At 31.1% G+C, this 21,115-nt stretch overlaps 6 protein-coding genes and 1 long non-coding RNA gene across 8 annotated transcripts in view; 2 read left to right on the top strand and 5 right to left on the bottom strand.

Moving 5' to 3' along the window:
- The first annotated feature begins 762 nt into the window (after window positions 1–762).
- Window positions 763–1,782, top strand: LOC126769717 (uncharacterized). The gene is made up of 3 exons (XR_007669414.1): window positions 763–1,067; window positions 1,282–1,319; window positions 1,635–1,782. It is a non-coding gene; the product is annotated as an uncharacterized LOC126769717 (long non-coding RNA).
- LOC126769691 (nucleic acid dioxygenase ALKBH1) lies at window positions 1,356–3,877 on the bottom strand. The gene is made up of 5 exons (XM_050488607.1): window positions 3,688–3,877; window positions 3,248–3,606; window positions 2,847–3,173; window positions 2,312–2,505; window positions 1,356–1,762 (listed from the first exon to the last, which is right to left on the bottom strand). Exons 2-5 carry the CDS (start codon window positions 3,371–3,373, stop codon window positions 1,402–1,404), a joined length of 1,008 nt encoding a protein of 335 aa, XP_050344564.1. The 5' UTR covers window positions 3,374–3,606; window positions 3,688–3,877; the 3' UTR covers window positions 1,356–1,401.
- On the top strand, window positions 3,589–5,802 carry LOC126769711 (N-alpha-acetyltransferase 38, NatC auxiliary subunit). The gene is made up of 4 exons (XM_050488630.1): window positions 3,589–3,745; window positions 4,058–4,540; window positions 5,279–5,411; window positions 5,523–5,802. Exons 2-4 carry the CDS (start codon window positions 4,502–4,504, stop codon window positions 5,666–5,668), a joined length of 318 nt encoding a protein of 105 aa, XP_050344587.1. The 5' UTR covers window positions 3,589–3,745; window positions 4,058–4,501; the 3' UTR covers window positions 5,669–5,802.
- On the bottom strand, window positions 5,694–10,729 carry LOC126769658 (uncharacterized). The gene is made up of 6 exons (XM_050488544.1): window positions 10,563–10,729; window positions 8,257–10,455; window positions 7,910–8,051; window positions 7,647–7,837; window positions 7,339–7,577; window positions 5,694–7,259 (listed from the first exon to the last, which is right to left on the bottom strand). The coding sequence occupies exons 1-6, from the start codon at window positions 10,668–10,670 to the stop codon at window positions 5,759–5,761; spliced, it is 4,380 nt and encodes a 1,459-aa protein (XP_050344501.1). The 5' UTR covers window positions 10,671–10,729; the 3' UTR covers window positions 5,694–5,758.
- Window positions 10,730–10,792: 63 nt separating this feature from the next.
- LOC126769713 (cytochrome c oxidase assembly factor 6 homolog) lies at window positions 10,793–11,454 on the bottom strand. Of its 2 annotated transcripts, none has more exons than XM_050488632.1 (2): window positions 11,317–11,454; window positions 10,793–11,131 (listed from the first exon to the last, which is right to left on the bottom strand). In XM_050488632.1, exon 2 carries the CDS (start codon window positions 11,110–11,112, stop codon window positions 10,864–10,866), a length of 249 nt encoding a protein of 82 aa, XP_050344589.1. In that variant the 5' UTR covers window positions 11,113–11,131; window positions 11,317–11,454; the 3' UTR covers window positions 10,793–10,863. The 2 variants fall into 2 exon arrangements, with proteins under 2 accessions (XP_050344589.1, XP_050344590.1); XM_050488633.1 differs by having other exon boundaries at window positions 11,215–11,320.
- A 780-nt stretch (window positions 11,455–12,234) lies between these two features.
- Window positions 12,235–14,186, bottom strand: LOC126769703 (5,10-methylenetetrahydrofolate reductase). The gene is made up of 3 exons (XM_050488619.1): window positions 14,100–14,186; window positions 13,547–13,883; window positions 12,235–12,874 (listed from the first exon to the last, which is right to left on the bottom strand). Exons 2-3 carry the CDS (start codon window positions 13,863–13,865, stop codon window positions 12,384–12,386), a joined length of 810 nt encoding a protein of 269 aa, XP_050344576.1. The 5' UTR covers window positions 13,866–13,883; window positions 14,100–14,186; the 3' UTR covers window positions 12,235–12,383.
- Window positions 14,187–17,345: 3,159 nt separating this feature from the next.
- The window catches only part of LOC126769661 (serine/threonine-protein kinase SIK2), a 41,900-nt gene continuing 38,130 nt past the window's right edge, over window positions 17,346–21,115 (bottom strand). Inside the window, exon 9 of the mRNA XM_050488546.1 lies at window positions 17,346–20,762. Coding sequence (XP_050344503.1) covers window positions 18,320–20,762 — 2,443 coding nt within the window. The 3' untranslated portion in view covers window positions 17,346–18,319. The remainder of the gene's footprint in view (window positions 20,763–21,115) is intronic.

Raw genomic sequence — 21,115 nt, 5'->3', positions numbered from 1 at the left:
ACTGAAACGCTAAATGGCATTTCTATTGAGCAAATGGGGAAATCGTGCCGCTTTGTCGTCTATTCGCTTTCGTATTGAAAGGGCTGGATTCGATATCGCATGAAGCAGCTAACTGTCGATCGCAACGAATGAATACCTACGACGATACAAAGAACTTGTACGAATATTGAAGCGTTCACGTTTCTCGGCGGATGTTCAATATCAAATCTAGTTTTGTAGAATATATTAAATTCGCTTCAATTTCAAAAAACTATTAGAATGGACTGTATATGCTTTATAGTAGCACAAAAGTAATATAAGTAAGTAAGAGAAATGCCTACGAGTATGTTTTATTAAAATGCACGTAACTTTGTCGCAATGTGGTCTATTTTTTCATACTATCTAATACAAGGTTTGTGACACGAGTGAAGGGGTATACACTAAGAGTAAAGTCAAGTATTATTTGCACACATGCTAGTTCAAGTAAGAATGAATTCCCGACACTTACTTATAATAGTTATCGTAAATTCTATCAAAAAATGCAATAAAATCTAAAATTGAAAATGTCGTTTTATTGTTCTAATATGCTGACGTGCTATTTAGTAGCATGCTTAATATATACGCTTTTGTATAGGTAAACATAGTTATATGCTGTTAAGTGACATGTAAAAATAAGCGTAACGCGAACATTGCATAATATGTATTGCAAACTTAATTATACGATTAAAAAGGTTTTAATATTAAAATTTGTGTTTTCCAGCTTTTAACTGGCTGTATTTAATAACCTCTTATAATTTGTGAAGTTTACCTTCACATAAAAACGCTATAATTCAACTAAATTAACCGAGTGACAATGTTCAAATTTTAACGTATTAATTTATTCAAAATTAAAGCAACCATACAAATGTATTTTAAACTAAGAAAAAGTCGATGTGGTGATTGTTTTAAGCCGATAACGCATCGACTCGCTAATTTTGATAAGAATGAAGAACACGAGTGCTACGTCGAGAACTATGTAAAATGCTTTTGGAGTCTTTGTGACCAACATCAAAGTAACCACCAATTTATTCCTAAAACTAACCTTCAAGGTAATTCAACTACTCAAAGACAATAGGTACCTACATAATTTTGTATCAAAATGTTGAAGTCTTCTCTATTATATATGATATTAGACAGAATATATAATGCTCAACTAGATAGGGACTAGAAGTACATATAATATATTGAAACTAAGGGTTCATTTGTTTCTTTTGTTAAATGTTAAACATGATCCAATGAAGACATTTCCAACTTTCTTTTCAGTTGTTACCGAACAGCCAATGCCACGTGGTTCTTGAGAAGTAACTAATATTTTTTATTACATTTAAATAAAATAAATTATGAAAGTATAAATAAATTTGTATATTAATATATCATATCATATCAATTATCTAAACGATCTTGATTTTCCATTAAAACTTGTCTTACATTTACATTTATTCTAGATTTTTCAACATAACTACTGAACTGAGACCATTCTTTATTATCAGCATTTCTATTTATTTCATTAATGAAGGTTTCGTCATTAATATATTTAGTTTTAACATCATTGTCAGCAATTTGAATTAATTCTTCATAGTTATTCCATGGTTGATTTGAAGCTTGTAATATTTTAGGCACTGCATGATAACAAAGCCTGGCTTCCTTTGACATAACAAGTATATCACCACTATTAAGAAGAATAGCAGATGGTTCATATGATTTCTCCTGGCCACCTATCAAAAATATTGCAGACTGACCAAAACTGTAAAAATAACAAAATCATAAACTACACAACTTTATATATAAGGCTTTTTATTTGGTGTCAAAAATTAATTTTGCTTTAAATTTGTAAAAACAGAAAGTTGCTATGTTTAAAAATAGTAAATCAAGATGATTTATAATTAAAGATGTAATATTTAAAAATATGACTGCCTCATTGGTCTAGTGGCTGGATGTAAGGCCGCAGACCCGGAGGTCCTGGGTTTAATTCCCCAGGTCGGGCCAATAAAAAGTAAATGGGGTTTTTCTGTCAGAAAAATCTCAGTTGCAGCCTGAAGTCTGAATGTTGGAAGTATGTTCACTCCCGTGCCTCGGAAAGCACATAAAGCCATTGGTCCTGCGCCTGAACTCTTTCTGATCGTGTCGGATTTCCATTCCATCGGATTAGGAGAGTTAGGGAATAGAAAGTGCACCTGTGCTTACGCACATATTTGTGCACTATAATATCTCCTGCATAGTTCACTAATCTCTCTTGAGATTGGCCACCGTGGCCGAAATCGATCTGGAGGACTTTAATATTAAAAATATTTACCTGAATGATAATAGTGGTGCTTCTAAATTCACCTCTGAGTGGTCTGTGTGTGCCGATAGTGTGGATCCCATGTGGTAATAATTAACAATAGCTGCTTGTGCTTTAAAATGTATGTAGCCTAGGTATTGAGATACAACATCACATAACTCTGCTAATTCCAACGGAAACACATTTCTATTTTTTTCACAGTACACCTGCAATCAGATACAATATTCATTAACATTGATAAACAAAAAAACCAAACAGTTCATTACAGTTCGAATTCTTATTAGAAAATTTAACATTAAAAGCTATTACAAAATTACATAACTGCAGAATATTGTTTTTGTATTCATATTTTATCATTATATATATCTTTATATTTCTTCATATTTTACACAATTTTTGAAATATTTTACATCATACTCCAAAAGCTACCTCCTTAAATCAATTAAGGCTTATTGGTGTTTAAAACATTTAAATTTACACATTAAAATATTACATAAAATAACAGATGTCTAACTACAAGTTACCAATAAACATATTAACATTTTACTTTAGTGTCCCAATTGTGATGATACCCTAATGTTGTCCATCTCAATTTTTTCTGCAACTTTCTATCTAATTCATCATTCTTGTGTATTTCTCGCCACCAATCTTCTATATGTTTTTCAATATCAATATTAGTTTTATTAGGCTTCCTGGGATAATCTTCTAAACATTTTCTGATCCAAAGTCTTTGACCTAAGCTTGTAAATGGATTTGCTATCAAAAATAAACCTGAATGTTTGTTAAACGTATATGTCTTCCAGTCTGTAAAATTTCTTAAACCTAGTAATTTGGTTCTTGAATCATCTTCAATAATATTAGAAATATTGTTGACCTATCAATATCAACAAAGAATATTAATTATCAATACGTATTTTAAAAGTATTACACAAAACTAATAAGCTTTACCTCGATTGGGACATTATATTGTATTCTAACAACTTTATCAAGAGATGGTTCTGGTTTATTTGATTTGTAATACTTAAATCGTTTCATAAAGTTATCTTCACTTTTTATGTCTAGATTTCTTTTCATTTTTATGATTTTGTTTTTCTGACGTGATAAAATAATCTTTAAAAATAAATATTAAGCTATTATTATAAAATAAACTTGTTAAATATTAATTGATTTAACTGCCAAGCCAGTAGGTACTGTCAGTGTGTCGAGTTTCAAGTTGTCAAGACACAAGACTGTCAATTTTCAACAGTTTTTTTTGCTTTTTTTCAGGCATAATTTTTTGCTAATAAGATTCATGTCAGTTAAAATATCTGTAATCAAGGTTAATATATAATATTTAAAAAGTAAATATAAAATAAATATGAAATAAATATATAATTATTGATTTTCACTGCAAATTATGTAACCATATATAGAATTTTGTGATAGTTTGGATTTTGCCATTTCTTTGTAAGTAACCCTATTTTTTAGTCTAAATTATTTATATTTTTTGGTTGATTACTCCAAAAAAATTTAACATTGCCCTTTAACTTATAAACATTGTAATAAGACTAAACCTTGACTTGAAGGTTTTATTCCACATAATAAGTCAATAAGTGACAAATGACATTATAAAAGAATAAAGACTAAATGAGGTTTACTATTATTATATACATTCACCCAACTTATAAACATTTAATTTTTTTTTTTATTTACAATAGAGCTATGCAAATCATCATGATAATTAAGATTAAACATTTTTTTTTTCTTTTTCCCTTATAGATGAGGTTGTATAGCCTGCCCGGAGCATGTAACTTGTAAATGTAAATTGGCAAGAAAATTAACAAATCCTAAAAATATCCAATATGTATATCCAATTATGGTTCTGAACCATTAGCGTTGAATAGACAAAAACAGGTTCTTTTTAATACATTTATCCATCAGTTGTCAAAGTCATATAACTGTCAAACTCAATCTCAACCTCTAAAATTAGATTATTTACATTTTTCAACTTGAGCCTGAAAATACAGCAAAAATTATGAAGCAGAAGTGAATTAAATTATTCGCAAATTAATCGTATTGAGCTATCGAGACCACACTAGATAACAAAATAAAATTGAAATATCTATTATTTTTAGTATATAAAGCTTATAAACTATAGGTACAAAACCAGTGTTTTTGTTTTTATTATGTTACATTAATACCTAATATAATAAAGGAAATAAAATGAGTGACTCAACTGTAAAGCCTGTCGAGGACTCAAAGGTTGGTTTTATAATATTTAATTATAATGTGATTATGATTCGTTATATAGTAATATTATTTATGGAAAATATATAAACCTATTTTACTTACATCATGTACTTAATTTTATAACTATACCTCACCTTATTTTAATATAGACATAATAATTATGTCCTCCAGGCCAATTTCGGCTACAGCGGTCAATCTCAAGAGAGATTAGCCAACTATGCAGGGGATATTATAGGGCACAAGTGTGTGCGCAAACACAGGTGCACTCTCTATTCCTTAACTCTCATAATCCAATGGGACGACAATCCAACAGGACCGGAAAGAGTTCAGGCACAGGCTTTACGTGCTTTCTGAGGCACGGGAGTGTACACAATTCCAACTTCCAAAATCCAGGCTGCTACTGAAAATTTTCTGATAGAAAAACCCAATAACTTTTTATTTGCCCAACCTGGGAATTGAACCCAGGACCTCCGGGTCTGCGGCCTTACATCAAGCTACTAGACCAACGAGGCAGTTAATATAGACATAAGTATACATATAACCACATATATTACTTTGCTTTTAAAAATTTAACTACAATACACATGCACACACTTATTTCAGTATATGCATTTTTATATATAACTCTTATATTTAAATTAATGACTAACTATTTATGCTATAGTATGCAAAACTACAAATAAATTATTGATTTCAGTATATTTTAACTTTTCTGTTTCCAAAATAATGAATTTAATATATTATTTTCAGGCTATTATTGAGTTAGACGGCAAAACCAAATTACGAAAATGGCTTAATATGAATTTTAGGATAGAGATGACCGATGGAAGAATCCTTATAGGCGTATTTCTCTGTACTGACAGAGATGCCAATATTATTTTAGGTAATCATTTTATATAAAATTTACTTAATAAATATTTTATTATACCAATATACTTTAATTATTTTTTTTAATAAATAAAGAATAGTAATAAAAAATATATTAAATTTTTAGGAGCTTGTTCAGAATATCTCAAAGGTGTAGATGGTGAAACTGAGGAGCCTCGGGTTTTGGGTCTAGTCATGGTACCAGGGCGTCACATTGTGTCTATACAGATTGATGACACAACACCGAATCAAAAATATTTCTTTGATGAATGACACAAAAATACTGTAAATGTTAGATAACAAATATTAATGATAAATATAAAATAATAACAAAAAAGAATAATGAAATATTTTAATTTAAGATCACAATTTACTTAGTTTCTGTAACGTTAGCTTAAATAAATCTTTCTCAAGATAAATATTTTTTGAATCATTAGAAAATGGATTATATTCATTATGTTTACTTGCACCTGTAGAGTCAACAAAACTTAACAAATCATTGCAAATTACTTGAATATTCTTTGGTTCATTCAAAACTTCATATAAAAATTCTTTTTTTAAAATGTTGTTTAAGCAAATGAAGGGATGTTTAGGTTCCTTTTTAAAATTCATGTAAAAATGTACACACAAACTTCTGACATCCTCGTCTTCATCTTGCAATAGAATAATTGCTGATTTGATAGCATTAATTTTTACATCATCAGAATAACTGCCTAACTCATTTCCAAATTCATTATTAGCTAATGTCGCTATATGTCTCATGTCTACATCATTATTTTCAGGATTACATAATATATAAATGCTTTTTGACAATAATAATAAACCTTCATGATTTCTTTGTTTAACCAGAAGTCTAGTAGTGACTGGAATCAAATATCTTAGTTTGTATGAAGTAAGTTTTATATGTTCATGTATTCCACTAATGTTATATATTTCCACATTCATGTTTATTGTAAGAGAAATATTATAAAGTAATTTCCATAATGATGAACTTTTAAATCTCATTTCAGACGACAGGAGTACTTTTGCAGATTCTAATAAGAAATCTTCAAATGGTTTCATATCACCTTCTATTCTTTTAATAAATGTAGCACAGTATAACTCAAACTCTTGTGTCTTTAAAAGTAACCTTAGTGTATCAGGAACTATGCTCCAGGGCATATTTTCAATATATTTCTGAATCTTAGAGTTAGCCCAGAGGGATACTCCCGGCTCATATCTCTTAGTGTCTACTTCACACAGTATATTTTTTATAGATTCAATTGTAATATTTTCAGATTCTTTACAAAACTTATCTAGACTCCATCTACATAAGTATGATTGAGAACTTTGCTTCAAAATACCTTGATATTTTATACTTAATCTGTCTAATTTTAGTAACTCAATTTTAGAATAATATTTATAGCAATTTGAAATTAACATGAGAATTCCATGCAGATAATTTTCTGTTAATTTTTCGTTATTTTCAAGAATATTAAATAATTTATCAAATGAATATATATTTGTTATACACAGTGAAGTCAATCGTCTTACTGTGTAGATTGGACTTCCTAACAAAGACAAGATATTCGGTAATAGACTTAGATCAGAACTGTCTTGTTCTTTTAAATCATATGAGAAATTATATCTTTTGGCCAAACTTGCTAAAACATTAAGTATTGGTACTAAATTAGAATGTGCCTGAATGATATCTTTATAATCATTTTGTTTAATTTGCTTTATGATATACTCCCATAATTTAGGGAAATGACTTCTAAATTCATCAAATGCTACGGTAGCAATAGTTTTTTCATCAGTTCCAGATGCTTTTTTCTGGCCAATAAGTTTCGGAATTAAAGCTCCATAGAGTTGAAGCGCTGCATTCCTGAAATAGTATGTTCATTTAAAATCCATAACAATAAAAAAACTTATAAAATTCTTTAAAATGTAACTGTAAATCATACCTTATTTGCCAATGATTATTTATGAGATTATTAAATGCCAGTGCTGCTAATTCAGCACTATAATACATTGTATCAGAGGCCAAACTGCTGTCAGTTACAATTCTTGTCAAAAAATGTATATAAATAGCTTTTGGTAAATCTCTTTCATTGTCAATCTCAAAAGTATCTTCACTATAAGAAGTGTTGTCTATACTCGTGCACATGTCCAGGAGTGTTCTCATAAAATAATGAAATAGAGGCTAGAAATAACAATACAATGTAAAAATGAGTTTTAGAACTAAAATTTATTTTTTTATAAAAATACGTACCTTTCCCTTCTTAAGATCACTACTAACTATTCGATGAACCATAATAGATAAACCGGCGCCTCGTCTTGTAACAGAGGACATCTTAGTTGTTTCAAATAAAAGGTCCTCTAATTTGTTTTTAAGTAAAAAAAATGGCAATTTTGAAACAACTTGCTCGTCTGCTAAAGACGATAAACACTGAATTCCAAAACCTGGAAATTATTAAATATCTTTTTATTAATACATAGCTTTATATTTAAATAATATTATTGTTAATTTGTTACCAAGTGCTGTTCCTGCTGCTTCAATTGCACCCTTGTGTCGTGATGTTTCAAGAGCATGAGTAATTATGTTTAAACATTTCTCACAAATACTCTGATCAAGTTTATAATACTGTATCAGAAGAGAAGCTAACTCACAAGATGCCTATATAACAAAAAGAATAACATCAGAACTATTGTTACTATCCTACATTAATGTACAAACTATAAACAAAAAATCTTTAAGACAATTTTATCGTATAAATTACTTTTTATAATTGTGTTTATGTATGCTTGCTGAATAATTTCATATACATGGCTTTGTTTATTGTTTGAAAACTTTTTATTATAAAAGATAGAAGCAATTATACCTTAACATTTAACCATAAACAATTCAAGACAATTTGATGTAAGTCTGATATTCTTGTATGGTCATTATCGTCATCAGTTTCAAGACCAGATTTTTTTATTAGAGTCTGCACCATATCACTCATCTTTGAAAAGTCTGAGCAAGTTGACAAATCCTCCTCCCATACAAATTGATTGGAAATATAATCTATTATATCGAGCAATGAGAATATGGCATCCTTGGAAATGGTTAATTCAAAAGAATTTTTGATCGATACTTCGAAAATTATACACAAGATATTTAAAAATGAGTGCAGTTGTTTCCCATCTTCAATTGATTTTACAATATCTCTTTTAGAGGAATATTCCAAAGATATTTCATTAAAGGAAAAATGAAAAATATCTTCTAGATTGTTAAATCTGCTCTCAATGCTATTATTTTTTAATAAAATATTTATAACAAGCTTAAACATAATTTGCCCACAACTTATCTCATAAAAAAATTTACTTGCAATACATTTTAAACCCTCTTGTATCAAAAAGTTCATTATGAATGGTTCACTCAGCTCTGTTATATAAAATTCTGATAATAATTGAAGAACTCCTTCATGCACATCATTTGCTGGATCTTTCAATAAATCTAGAAGTTTCATTATAAATCCATGGTCATGTAATTTCCAATGTCCACATTCCTTTAGAAATCCAACCAAAGACTTATTAGTTACCCTTGTGTCTTTGTTTCTTTTCTTTGGTGTCAATTGGTGAAAACTTTTCAAAACAGTTTGAGCAATTTTAACTGATGTTAGTTTTCTTTGATAATTACCATTGGAGCCTATGGATTCAATAACAAAGTTTTGTAAACTTTGACAAAATGTTATCAAGTGTTGTATATCTTGATTATAATTCGTTATAACAGTGTTTAAATATAATATGTGTAATTTGTTTAAAAAAATACTTAAATGATTAATCATACTTATTCTCAATACTGTACAATCAGAGTTAACATTGTCAGACAGATATTTAAGGATTTGTTTATATTCAACATTTGATGGTAAACAATTCCTCTGTGAAATACTTATTATTTCAAATGCCACTATTCTAACTGAGGTATGACAGTGTTCTAAAGCTAATGTAACCAGTTGGTCTTCCTTTTTTAATTCATAGTCACAATTTGATATTTTTTTTCCTGATATTCCAAGTTTAGTTCCTTGTTTAATTATGCACATAGTGCTGTATAATGTATATTCTGAGTTATTAATATTATTTAATTCATTGACAAGTAACTGCATTAGTGAAGGAAATTTTTTAAGAGTATTTAGACACCAATAGTTACTGAAATTTTCAATTGTCTTAAACCTGGTTCCACTTAGTATATCTATAACTCTAACCCGAAACAGTGCAGTCCAAGTTTCATCTGAGTTTGTTTTTTTTAACACAGCATTATACATATCAGCTCCTGCTGACACTAATCCTGGTTTGGACAAACTGTATACAAGACCATCAATCCATTGGTTATCAGAAATAAAACTTTCAATTTTCCCTTTATATTGTTCAATAATTTCAGCTAGCATCATATATTTTGCTTTGTTCCAATAAAAACTATTTATCTCATTTAAAATTGTTTCATAAATATTTTGATTTAATACTAATAATAAAGTTTGAAACACAATTCTATTTAAATTTCTTATGCCAGTAATGGGATTTTCCCAATTATGATTAATCAGGTTTAACAATTTTATTTGGTTATTAGTGTTAAATAAAATATTTTGTAGTTCTGTACCAACTATTTTCTTGAAAGAGGTCATAATTTTGAAAACAATAAATGTATATTGTGTGTACTCATATGCTTTAAGTGTTAAAAACTGAAATATCGCTTCTAATGTTCTCTCCATTGTCACATTAAAATTTATAGGTTGTCGAAGTAGATATGAAGACTGAAACACACCATAACACAAAGATACTGCCAAAGATGTCTTAGACCCATTCAAATCATTTTCTTTTAAATTCAATTCATGATTAATAATCTCTAATACTTTGTTTAAGTAAACTTCATTTCTATTTGTTTTACACAGTACTGTATAGAAACAAGTTGAACAAAGCAACTGATCTTCGAATTCTTGGAGTTCTGTTAGTAAATGAAGCCATAATTTTTCTAAAATTTTATCATAGTATTCACTTGTATGTTCACTATTAACACTGTGTTTTACAGCAAGCAGCACTTCCTGCAAGATTAAGTGACAATAGTTTATATATTTTACTCATATATTTTAAGAAGGATAAAAAATAATATAAGGAACATCAATGTCTTCAATAAAAATTAAATGATTACCTGAATGTTCTCTGCTCTTATATCCGCTGTTTTTAAATCTGATTTGAATAAAATTGCATCCAATAATTCCATTATAAGTTCAACTTGATGTCTGTTAACAAAATACATTATATAAGCATAAACTTAATAATGCTAGTCATGTAATATTATATTAAGTACCTTGTATGTGTGGGTTGTATGAATATTTTAATTGGTTGTTAATAAATAATGGATAAATAAATAAAAGTCAATTTAAATAAAAATAATTTACTAAATAAAGAACTATATTTACAATCATCTAATCAGAATGATTAGTATATATTTAATTAGTGTCTTTTATCGGTTCAAAACCTTCTTTTTGCATTTTTTGTTTAAATAAATCATAATCTCTTTTTCTATCAAAGTGCGTCACCCATTTTGGGGGGCACGATTTTTCAAATATTCTCCTAAACTCAGCGCATGCCTTAGGCTTTTGAGAACTGTCTTTTATATTTTGATCGTCTAAACATTCCCAGTATCTGTCTCTAGAATCCCAACATATTTTTCGTTGTTGTTTATCAGGAAAAGACATCTTTGTAACTATTATTCACCTAAAACGGAAATTCAGAACTGTATCATGTTAATCCTACACTGTTGGACAATTTTTGGTGTACATTAACAACAAAAAATATACCAGATCTTAATACTTTATGTTATGAAGATCTAATGATAAAAAAATGTATAAAACTCTTATATACAAAGTAATAAGAACTGTATAGAAGCGGATTGCACTTACTTTTCTTGGAAATACAAATCTTACGTAAGGTTTTATTCAGATAATAAAATTAATAATTATTTTAGAGTAATATATAACCTCACTATGACATTCATAGAGCAAGATACCTACTTGACATGACATATGACAAATTGACTTTAATTTAATTTTTGTTCAGTATTGCCAAGGCATGTTTTTAATTATCGTAATTGATATACGACGTTGCATATTGGTATTAAATATACCAAACATATTAATACAGTTATTTTATGCAACGTAACAATTCAATTCAATTAGAAATCTTTCAATTGCTGTAGAAAATGAATAAATAGAAAATGAGATTAAATATTGTTTAAAAAAATATATTTAAATACATAATGTTTTTCACCTACTGAAAGTTTGATTTTTAATACAAACCATATATTTATTCCGCGATTTTTTTTATTAAATTACCCGATAAATATAAAGATAAATAATTTAATAATTTTTTACATAGCTTCAGTGGACAACAATTTCTGTGAATACTATAATGCTGTTATAGAGTAATTTGGATAATATTGCATCTTAGATCTAAATTAAAAAGGACGATTCGAAGAGAATAAAAAGAGTATGTAAATTTTATTTTATTTCATTCACCACATCATCTTTAGAACATTCGTAACGCTATAATATATTGAACTGCCTTGTAGCCTATAGGCAGTATTTGTAAAATTTACCTATGGCACCTCCCTTTTCTACCCGTCAAAGAGTTATACACTACGTTTTATTCCCCGCTTCACTACTAACACAAGCGGGCAGTTTATATTGATTTCACTTGATAGTTGATTGTGTTTTAGGCACTTCGTCTATCGTATTCTATGGATTGTTAATAAAATAATTCAATTAAAAAAAATATATATATATATATATATATATATATATATATATATATATATATATGTATATCAAAATTCGACAGAGATATTAATTTTATGATTAAAGGATGTACAATTATATGGTCTTTAAAAATTAAATGAATAAACGAAGATTTTTTTAGAATAAAATTATTCGCAATGACACAGATTTAAGAATTATAAAATGTATACATTTTATTTAATGGTCGAATTAATTTTATCAATCAGCTTCGCTGTTCTTGGCAATTTATTTAAAGTAAATATATGAAAATGCTTAACGTGAAGTTGTTCTACCAAATCGTTAATCAATCTTGCAACAACTTCAATTCCAGAAATATTTTCAAGCACCTCCATTAAATAGTTGGTCACGCGTACTTTACATAACTCCGAAAAACCTTCTAATTCTCCTTTAGTTTCAAAAGGAAATAATCCAGGTATAATCGGTACATCAATACCTACTTCTCTACACTTAATAACAAAACGTTCATAATTTTTATGCTCGAAAATTGCCTGTGTTAAAATAAAATCAGCTCCACTGTCAACTTTTGCTTTTAGATGCGATATCTTGTCATCGCAATTTGGAAATCCAGCAACTCCAATACAAAAATAGTTTCCAGTACGCTCTCTTATATAAAAAATCAGCTCTTGACTACTTTTAAAATCTGACTTGCTTGGATCAAATTTTTCTGAAATGATTAATTTTTTTCAATTATTTTTATTCATCTTATTATGTTTATGTAGCTTATTTTATTTATACTTGAAAGACATACAGACAAATAAACCTAGTTTACCTGGAAGAGTTACCGCTGCCCATAGACTTTGCCATATAAAAACAGGCCATAAATTAGGTAGGCCTATATTATATTGTAAAGGATGTAGGAACAGGAACTAGGAGCATATCAGGTATATGCTCCTAGTTCCTAGTCTTGTTTTTTACATAAAAGAGTTAGGGAAATAATCAAGCGCAGGTCATAGTAATTTCTTTTAATACATTTACTTATTATATAAGGCTATTTTAGGCCTTTTTGATTTTTTTTTCCTAAATGAATCAGTCGAAAGTTCACTTCGAATTACATTCTTTACCTACTAATATTATAAATGCGTAAGTAACTCTGTCTGTCTGTGTCTGACGCTTTAATGGATAAACTCACTGTACCGATTTTGACAAAATTTAGTATGACTCCAACCCCTAGGACGGATAGGCTACTTTTTTACCTAATACTCTCCTCAAACCTTTGAGGGAAGCCGCGGGCGAATATTAGTATTATATGTGCATTTATTAATTTTTTAAACTATAATAATATAGTCTAGATAAATGTTATTAGATATATTACGTAATTATAACATTGCTAACCCACCTCCTAAAATAATAAACAGATTACATATGCCTTTATCTTGAAGAGCCGTCAATAACATGTTTACATAATCTCTTCTCATATTAGTACAAGTGATATGCAATAATATATTGTTGCTTTTATTTCTTAGATAGTTGGCTAGTTTTAATGGAGCAATTTCTAAATTTACACACTGGTGCGTCTCAGCGTGCCATGTTATAGAAAAGAACAATGGTTTTAAGTGCAAGTTATTTAATTCCTCTTCCGTTATGTCCGGCGTTACTTCAAATGAATAAGAAATATGTTGAACATCTTTAATAATTTCCGTTATTTTCATCATCATTCATCATCGTTATGAACACTGAAAACGAATATTAAAACAATAATAATGCAGTTCGTAGAAGGTAATGACAATACAAAAAACACCTGTCAACGCAAAAACTGATAATGATAAGAAATAAATAATTATATTATTTAATTTTAGGCAATATTAGGTAAGTATATAATATAATCGCGAAATATTAAAATTCATAAATTGTACATATAAGGTATTTACAAAATTACTAAACATACTTACCTCCAATAGAAAATTAGGTTATGTATACGATTAAATACGACGGATTATGTAACGAAATTATTAAGCAATGTGTGCGACTGACCTCCGTATCACTGAGCTAAAGAATAATGCTGCCAGCTTTTTATTACTTAAAGTAATTATCTAAAAAAATTAAAGATAAGTCAAAAGGAATGAATTTCATTGCATATTATTCATCTATGTTTATTAATGTTAATTTAGTTCATAACGAATTAATCAATTAATACGTAATGTATTTCAAATACAGGTAACAAACCATTCCGACATATTGTACTCAATACATAAATATTTTTTAGGCATTTGTTTAGTCCGCATCTGCATTTACAACCAAACTTACTATGCGTTAACTTATCTCCTTATGACGACCCAACCAGCTTCCTGATTACCTATTCATACATAGGTGCTCATATTCAAACACAGCTAATGATACCTACTCGTGTAAACGTTGCATTATAAACAATGTATAAAATTCGGATGGCTGAATAATTTGTATGATGATATTGTTATAACGTGGGAAAGATTGATATTATGCATGTAGTGTTTAGGCATACCCACATTTTAAAAAATTGTTATAATACCATTGATTGAAAGCTTAAGCCATAAGTCTTGAATCATGTGTATCATTCATATAATTTATGTGGTATATAAAAACTCTATAACTTAATAATCATAAATATCATACAATAAAAGACAGGTATTATAGTGAAGTATTGTATTTCGAATTTCCTAGATAGATACATTGTTACAAATAATTGTAGTCGTCCATGGCAGTATCACAACCGGAATTGCATAAACGAAATCCACTATAAACTGTAGATTTGATGCAAACAATAATAACACAATCTAATAAAAAGAAATTGGAATCGTAATATCATTTGAGTAGCATTCCGCAATTCAAAAGCCGATCATATGTCTGCATCAAATCTTCATTTGCGAATCAAAAGCTATCACAATAACATTATTAATTGCTGTTGATATTAAACAAAAAATACCTATTTCACACTCAGCTGTCATGGAAAATATATTTTTCCTTAATCGAAATTTTAAAAGCACATGTCCTGCTTTTATCTAAATAACCAGCAGCCTAACAGGCGCCTCAAGTGACGGTAACACATTAAGATATGGAGTTTAGTCCATACTTCAACTATTACTATGTTGGACGAATGTATTAATATTACAAATGTTAGGTATGTACTTCAGATGCTTCAAAAGCGGAGTGTGATATGCTTTAAAACGCTACGTTCTTATATAATCAACGAATATAAAATCATCTACGTAACTATATTCTTATAAATAAACGAGTTCAACATGAAGATTAATCAATAATGACGGATTATAATACAGTGGCAATATTTCTATTTGTGTAAAAGCTTCCAAACACCTATATACTACGTCCTACTAAATAAGTTTTAAATACCTACTAAAATGTAACGTTTCTTACGTATGTAAGTTATTGTTATGGTTCGATAAAGCTTCGTAAACCTTTAACGGTTATTATAATGAGTTATATCTAAAATTCAACAGCTATTACTTTGCTGACAATAAATTAAGTGATGTGTAATGCAAGTACGCAAGCGATTATTAAATACGTTCTAAGTCAGCATTTTCATTTTTAGGTTAATACTATTCTCGAATACAAACGTGCTCCATTATACTTATTTTTCACAAATTCCAGTAATGTATCATGAAATATTAACTACAATATTATTACCAAAAAACATCAAGTTTATTAAGTGTCACCTGTCAGTCGTAAAATAACTGAAAACTGTTTTTAAACCTGAAATTCAAATACTTATACATATAAAATTGATATGTCTAATTTATTATAAAAATTCTAGATAAGGAATAACATGACGTTTCTACGAAAATTATAACACACATCTATTTATATTTAACACATACATATCGTATATAACGGAACAATTTTATTCGTTACACATAGTACTTCATAATACCCAGGTGGTCGCGAACGGGTTCACTGATCTGAATTGACACTGAATTCAGTCTTGTTTTACAAAAAATATTTTTAGGAGGTAGTTTTATATACAGGGACTCTATATGCCATAGTCACTTGAGCCTGTCATTTTGTATTTGTAATTTTTAAACATTACCTAACCTGTACATCTGAGACTTAAGAAAAATGGTCTGTTAATAATATTCGTTGTGGATTATTTTTAATTCGTAATAACTTTTGACTTTTTAAACGTTGCTATTTGTTAATTTATATTCTAGTTGAATTAACCCCTCTACGGGACATATATTTAAAAAACGATTACATTTACGCAAGTGACTATCGCAAATAAAATATATTTTAATTAGGTGTAACAATTAAACCTATCTTCATATTGTCGCATTGCTTAACACTATTAGATATCAATTTAACAAATATATGGGAATACGGTATCCCATGTAATGGCTAATTTCATTGGACTATTTTGCATTTCAAAAAAGTTTTAACATGATAACGTTGGAATGTACGAGTATGAATAAAATTGGAATGGATAAATGTTTATAACTGTTAACGTGTTAACAATAAAGTATTACATTAATTGGTTCGTTTAAATTTATGTTAAAATGTATGTTTGTGCAAATATTATAAACATTTTATTTATTTTTTTCGAAAAATTAAAAACCATTCACCATCCAATAGCGGATTTGTTTTCACGTTTTATAAAAAAAAATCTTTGAAATATTCTTTAAGTAAATAATCCAAGCGGCATAATAGAAAATATCCCACTATTTATATTGATTCCATTTGCTCGGTTAATTCCAGAATGGGACTCTCGCTTAAAGGCAGCATGTTGGTTGATGGTGGTAGGCTGTGACCTTGCCAGTTGGACTGAAATAACAATAATTGCAATATATTTTATATACATAACAAATCATTCGTCTCCACAAAATAAAGCCGGTACTCGGTGACCTGTTCTGAAGATATCGCGCCCTATGGGATTAATTTCATAATTCGAGCGGGAGGTTGGAATGGGTGCGGGCTATTTTCTTTTAGAATATTTTTACAATAACACAACCACTAGTACGAAATTTCTCAATATTCGGTGCTCCATATACAACTGACGTATAATACTGAGTTACAATTTTATTTTCAAGTTAATTTCATTATCTTCTTTTAAATTTCAATTTTTTGTAATATTGCAATTTTTCTAAGTGTGCATGCTGTCACGTGATCTAGTAAAAAGCCAAATAATAAGGTGACAAAATAAAACAAGGAACTTATAAATTTTACATTTACTTGTATTTTAAATAAAACTTGCTTCTAAGTAAAGCTATCACATCTTACATAGATTTACAGTTATACTTAGCAAATAATAATAAAAACCTGTAAACAGACTTTCACAAAGAAAACGAATTTTTCGACTGACGTAATATATGGTAGCCATAATAAATATTTACTTATAACTAAACGAAATTATTAGGTATGTACTGTTGGGATTATTATGAATAAATATGTAGGAACATTCAAAGTGATGCTTGCAATACATTACAAAATGTAATTTATTATTTATACATTTATTATAATACAATATTTGGCAAGTTAATTTTAAAGTATTGGAATTTATAAAATATTAGAAGAAATTTTCGTACGTCAGTACTCATTAATGGGAATGGACGATTAGAGATAATCTTGCACGTTTTGAGTATATATTATATATATTGAATTATTGAATACAATCAAAGTTCTAAATGTAAACATTGATAAAACTGTATAAACATTTTACAACTATAAACAATATCGTATTGTAATGTAATGATAATTAAAATGTATCCATCTTACTTATCGGCAGTTACTTTATATAATAATGGTGATTTAACGAGACTATTTATTTTAAAGCACTAGTTATTGTCATGCATTCTAGAGTTCATGCCTTCGGTGAATAACAGACAACAGTATAATGTTCAGCTTCATCACAAACGAATACGACTACGGTGAGACGATGAGACCATTCGATACAGCTGCGGCAAGTCGACCCTCCAGAGGATAATACAGATCGGTGCGTGTAGCACGCTCTACATGCGCATATTACATAAAATTTTATACATTTATTTATTAATTTAGCAGCAAAACAGGTAAAACACTCGCGTGTAAGAGTTTTTTAAGGTCAGAGATGTGCGCAATGTAGAACGGACTCCCTCGCGTGCAACTATCGACACTATCGACACTACGACTACTCCTACGTGGAGATCTACTAGTTGATCTGTTGGAATACCTGGAAGCAGGCCTGCGGCTGGAACAGTGCAGAGTTCCACTGGCCCGGCCACAGCGGCGCCTCCGCGTCGCCGTCGTCGCGCCGCCCCGCCAGCTCCGAGATCTGGCACGCGCTCTGCAGGCTGGACGGCAGGTTGGACCAGTTCTCGTTGCCGAGCCTCTCCTTGTGCACGCTTATGTCCATCGAGCCCTGGTACGTGAATTTGGCTTCCTCTTGGCCCTCCTCCTTGCCCTTTATTCGATTCGGGTCCTCGACTATCGCCTGGAATGCGAGAAGATCCCTGTTCTCGGTTTCGGTCAACGGAAGCGGCGGGAGGATCTGTTGCTGCTGGGCGATCTTGTAGCTCTGCTGCCTGAGCATCTGCCGTCGGCTCAGGCCGACCTGCAGGCTGTGGAGAGCGCTCATTTCGTGGGCGGACAGGTTGGGCGGAGTCATCTGTTTCTGAAGCAGCTGTCGTTTCTGTTGAAACAACCTGTGTTGCATCAATTGCTGCTGTAGTGGTGGTTTGCCGACCTGCGATAGAGAAGCCCCGTGTGTCAAATCTGAGCTGTCTTGAAGGGCAGCGACCATTTTCGGACTAGCCGGCATAGGAGGCGAGGTACTCGAATAATTAAATGTTTCAGGAAGGCTTATACGTTTGGCGGTAGGATTTTTCGTGTCCAAGAAATGCGGGGTAAAAGTTGCCGCAAACTGGTTGTGCTGTATCTGTCTCTGCGTCATCTCCTCAGCCGGAAGCGACGACTGATATTGCGTTTTAAGTTTTTGCGCTTCTTTCTGCACGAGATGAAGCTCTAAAACACCTTTCGCTTTGCAGTTTTCGTTTAACCTTTGACTATTAAAAGCTAGGGTATTTTTTTGTGTATCATTAGACTGTGCCACTTGTTGCGCTACGAGACCGTCACTAGCGCGCCGACCTTCCCTAAAATCCACGGGACTTCGCGTTATTGCCCGAGTACAGTTCTTATTGGCGGACTGGTAGTTGATAGGATTATGTCGCGCGATAAATCCGGTGCCAGTAGTTTTATTATTATACGAAGATATATAAACACATGGATGCATAGGACTAGTATTAACTAGAGAACTATTTTCGTATGCTAGCTTATCATCATTGGAAGTGCAACTAGGGAGACTGCTGGCTAAATCGTTTGAACAATCGGACAATTGATAATCGATACTCTCGAAAGTGGAGAAATTACTCTGCGATGAATCACAGCTGAGGTTTTGACTGAGGCTTTTGTTGTTGAAAAAAGTCACGACACCGCTACTTGAGCTCGAACTGGCGTAGGAACTCAACCGGTTGGGCACTCCACTTTGAATGTTTGGAACATCTTCCATATCGGTTTCGCAACCTTCGTCGGTAGACGACGAATATTGTTGTTGAAATTTTGTCGCTTCAGTTGTGCCAGTGGGAAGCACCTGATTGAACGTCTGACCGGTTGTATACCTATTCAGCGAAAATTTACTATCGGGTCTATAGAGAGTATTTGGTAAAAAATCGTTTGGTGCCAGCGTAGCAGAATAATTCGATTCCGTTACAGGCGCAACGACTGTAGTCTGAAGATAGGAATAACTCGGAACGTGATGATTCATGTAATCCTTAAATGGAGGTGTACTGTTCTGTAACCGGTTAAGTTCTTGCTGTTGCGCTTGAGAAACTAGTCTACTTGATTCAAGTGGCTTTGGTTGTTCTAAAACACTACTCAGTTTCGTGTCTGTGAACTGAGAGGGTATCGGGCTAGTGCTTAAAGTTACGGTACCCTTTAGTGGTAAAGGTGATTGCTGTAAAGTGTTCATAAGTTTCGCGGCTTCAGAACACATTGTAAATGTAGTGGAACTCGGTAACTTCATGGTCTCTACGTTAAAATTCGTCGCTGAAGCAGAGTTTTGGAGAAAATTAGCTATTACACTATGATCCGCTGCCGATGCACCTCTACCGCCATCGATAGCGCATTTCGAATCAAAACTCGACGACGTCAAAAGTCGACCGTCTGTGGTGGCTTTGTGTGTTTCTGGTCCCACTGTGGTCGACTGCTGTAACAGCCGTCGGCAATCTTCGCTAGACTGTTTTAGTATATTTTGCTGTTGCTCGTACGCTGACGCCAGCAGTCTATGCGTTGGAACCGTGGTATCACTCAGTTTTGCACCTAGCCTTTGATTTGATTGAGAAACATCAACATTTCTTAGGGAGAGCAGCCTTGTGGAGTCCGTTTCCTGATTCCTTGTGGCTTCGAGATTTGCGACTAGAAAACTTCGGTGCGTGTCCGAAGGGTCAGAGCTTCGCTGGAGAAGTCTCTGCTCGGTCATGTTCACACCCGCTAGGGACAGCAGCCGCTGCGTTTCCGCTGATGAGGCATCGGCCGGTGCAGCTGGAGCGGCTGTCGCTCTGTTGAAATCTCTGGATTGTTCACCCGCGTGCAGCAATCTGAAAATTTATACAAAATAGTTCCAATATAAGTTAATTAACACTATAATTCTTAGAATTCGAAATAAATAAAATCTAATATGAAACAAAACAAGTCAAATTGTTTTTACGTTCAATGTATTAACATTTCACTTTATTCGGATTTGTGCAAGCCAGTCTGTGTAGATACACAATTACAATTTTCCAGGGTTGGGTGTTGAGGCTTCTTTATATGATTTTATTTTTATTTTAATGAATTCTTATAAATAATTTCATGTCAGTGAGGTCGAGGTAAGCCGAGATGGCCCGGTGGTAAGAACGCGTGAATCTTAGTCGATGATCGTGGGTTCAAACCCGGGCAAGCACCACTGAAT

The sequence above is a fragment of the Nymphalis io genome, chromosome 7 (assembly GCF_905147045.1).
Source record: "Nymphalis io chromosome 7, ilAglIoxx1.1, whole genome shotgun sequence".
Lineage (NCBI taxonomy): Eukaryota > Metazoa > Arthropoda > Insecta > Lepidoptera > Nymphalidae > Nymphalis > Nymphalis io.
This window is presented reverse-complemented; position numbering and strand designations above follow the sequence as displayed.

Bases quoted from the DNA above. Each gene is read 5' to 3' on its own strand.
- LOC126769713 (XM_050488632.1), bottom strand. From the start codon at position 11,112: ATGTCTTTTCCTGATAAACAACAACGAAAAATATGTTGGGATTCTAGA.
- LOC126769658 (XM_050488544.1), bottom strand. From the start codon at position 10,670: ATGTATTTTGTTAACAGACATCAAGTTGAACTTATAATGGAATTATTG. The intron at 7,578-7,646 runs GTACGTATTTTT...TGTTATTTCTAG, and splicing joins GTGATCTTAAGAAGGGAAAG to CCTCTATTTCATTATTTTAT. The intron at 7,260-7,338 runs GTATGATTTACA...ATACTATTTCAG, and splicing joins AATAATCATTGGCAAATAAG to GAATGCAGCGCTTCAACTCT.
- LOC126769691 (XM_050488607.1), bottom strand. From the start codon at position 3,373: ATGAAAAGAAATCTAGACATAAAAAGTGAAGATAACTTTATGAAACGA. The intron at 3,174-3,247 runs GTAAAGCTTATT...TGATATTGATAG, and splicing joins AATATAATGTCCCAATCGAG to GTCAACAATATTTCTAATAT. The intron at 2,506-2,846 runs GTAAAATGTTAA...ATCTGATTGCAG, and splicing joins ATCACAATTGGGACACTAAA to GTGTACTGTGAAAAAAATAG.
- LOC126769703 (XM_050488619.1), bottom strand. From the start codon at position 13,865: ATGATGATGAAAATAACGGAAATTATTAAAGATGTTCAACATATTTCT. The intron at 12,875-13,546 runs GTGGGTTAGCAA...TAATCATTTCAG, and splicing joins TCTGTTTATTATTTTAGGAG to AAAAATTTGATCCAAGCAAG.
- LOC126769711 (XM_050488630.1), top strand. From the start codon at position 4,502: ATGAGTGACTCAACTGTAAAGCCTGTCGAGGACTCAAAG. The intron at 4,541-5,278 runs GTTGGTTTTATA...TATTATTTTCAG, and splicing joins AGCCTGTCGAGGACTCAAAG to GCTATTATTGAGTTAGACGG. The intron at 5,412-5,522 runs GTAATCATTTTA...TTAAATTTTTAG, and splicing joins AGATGCCAATATTATTTTAG to GAGCTTGTTCAGAATATCTC.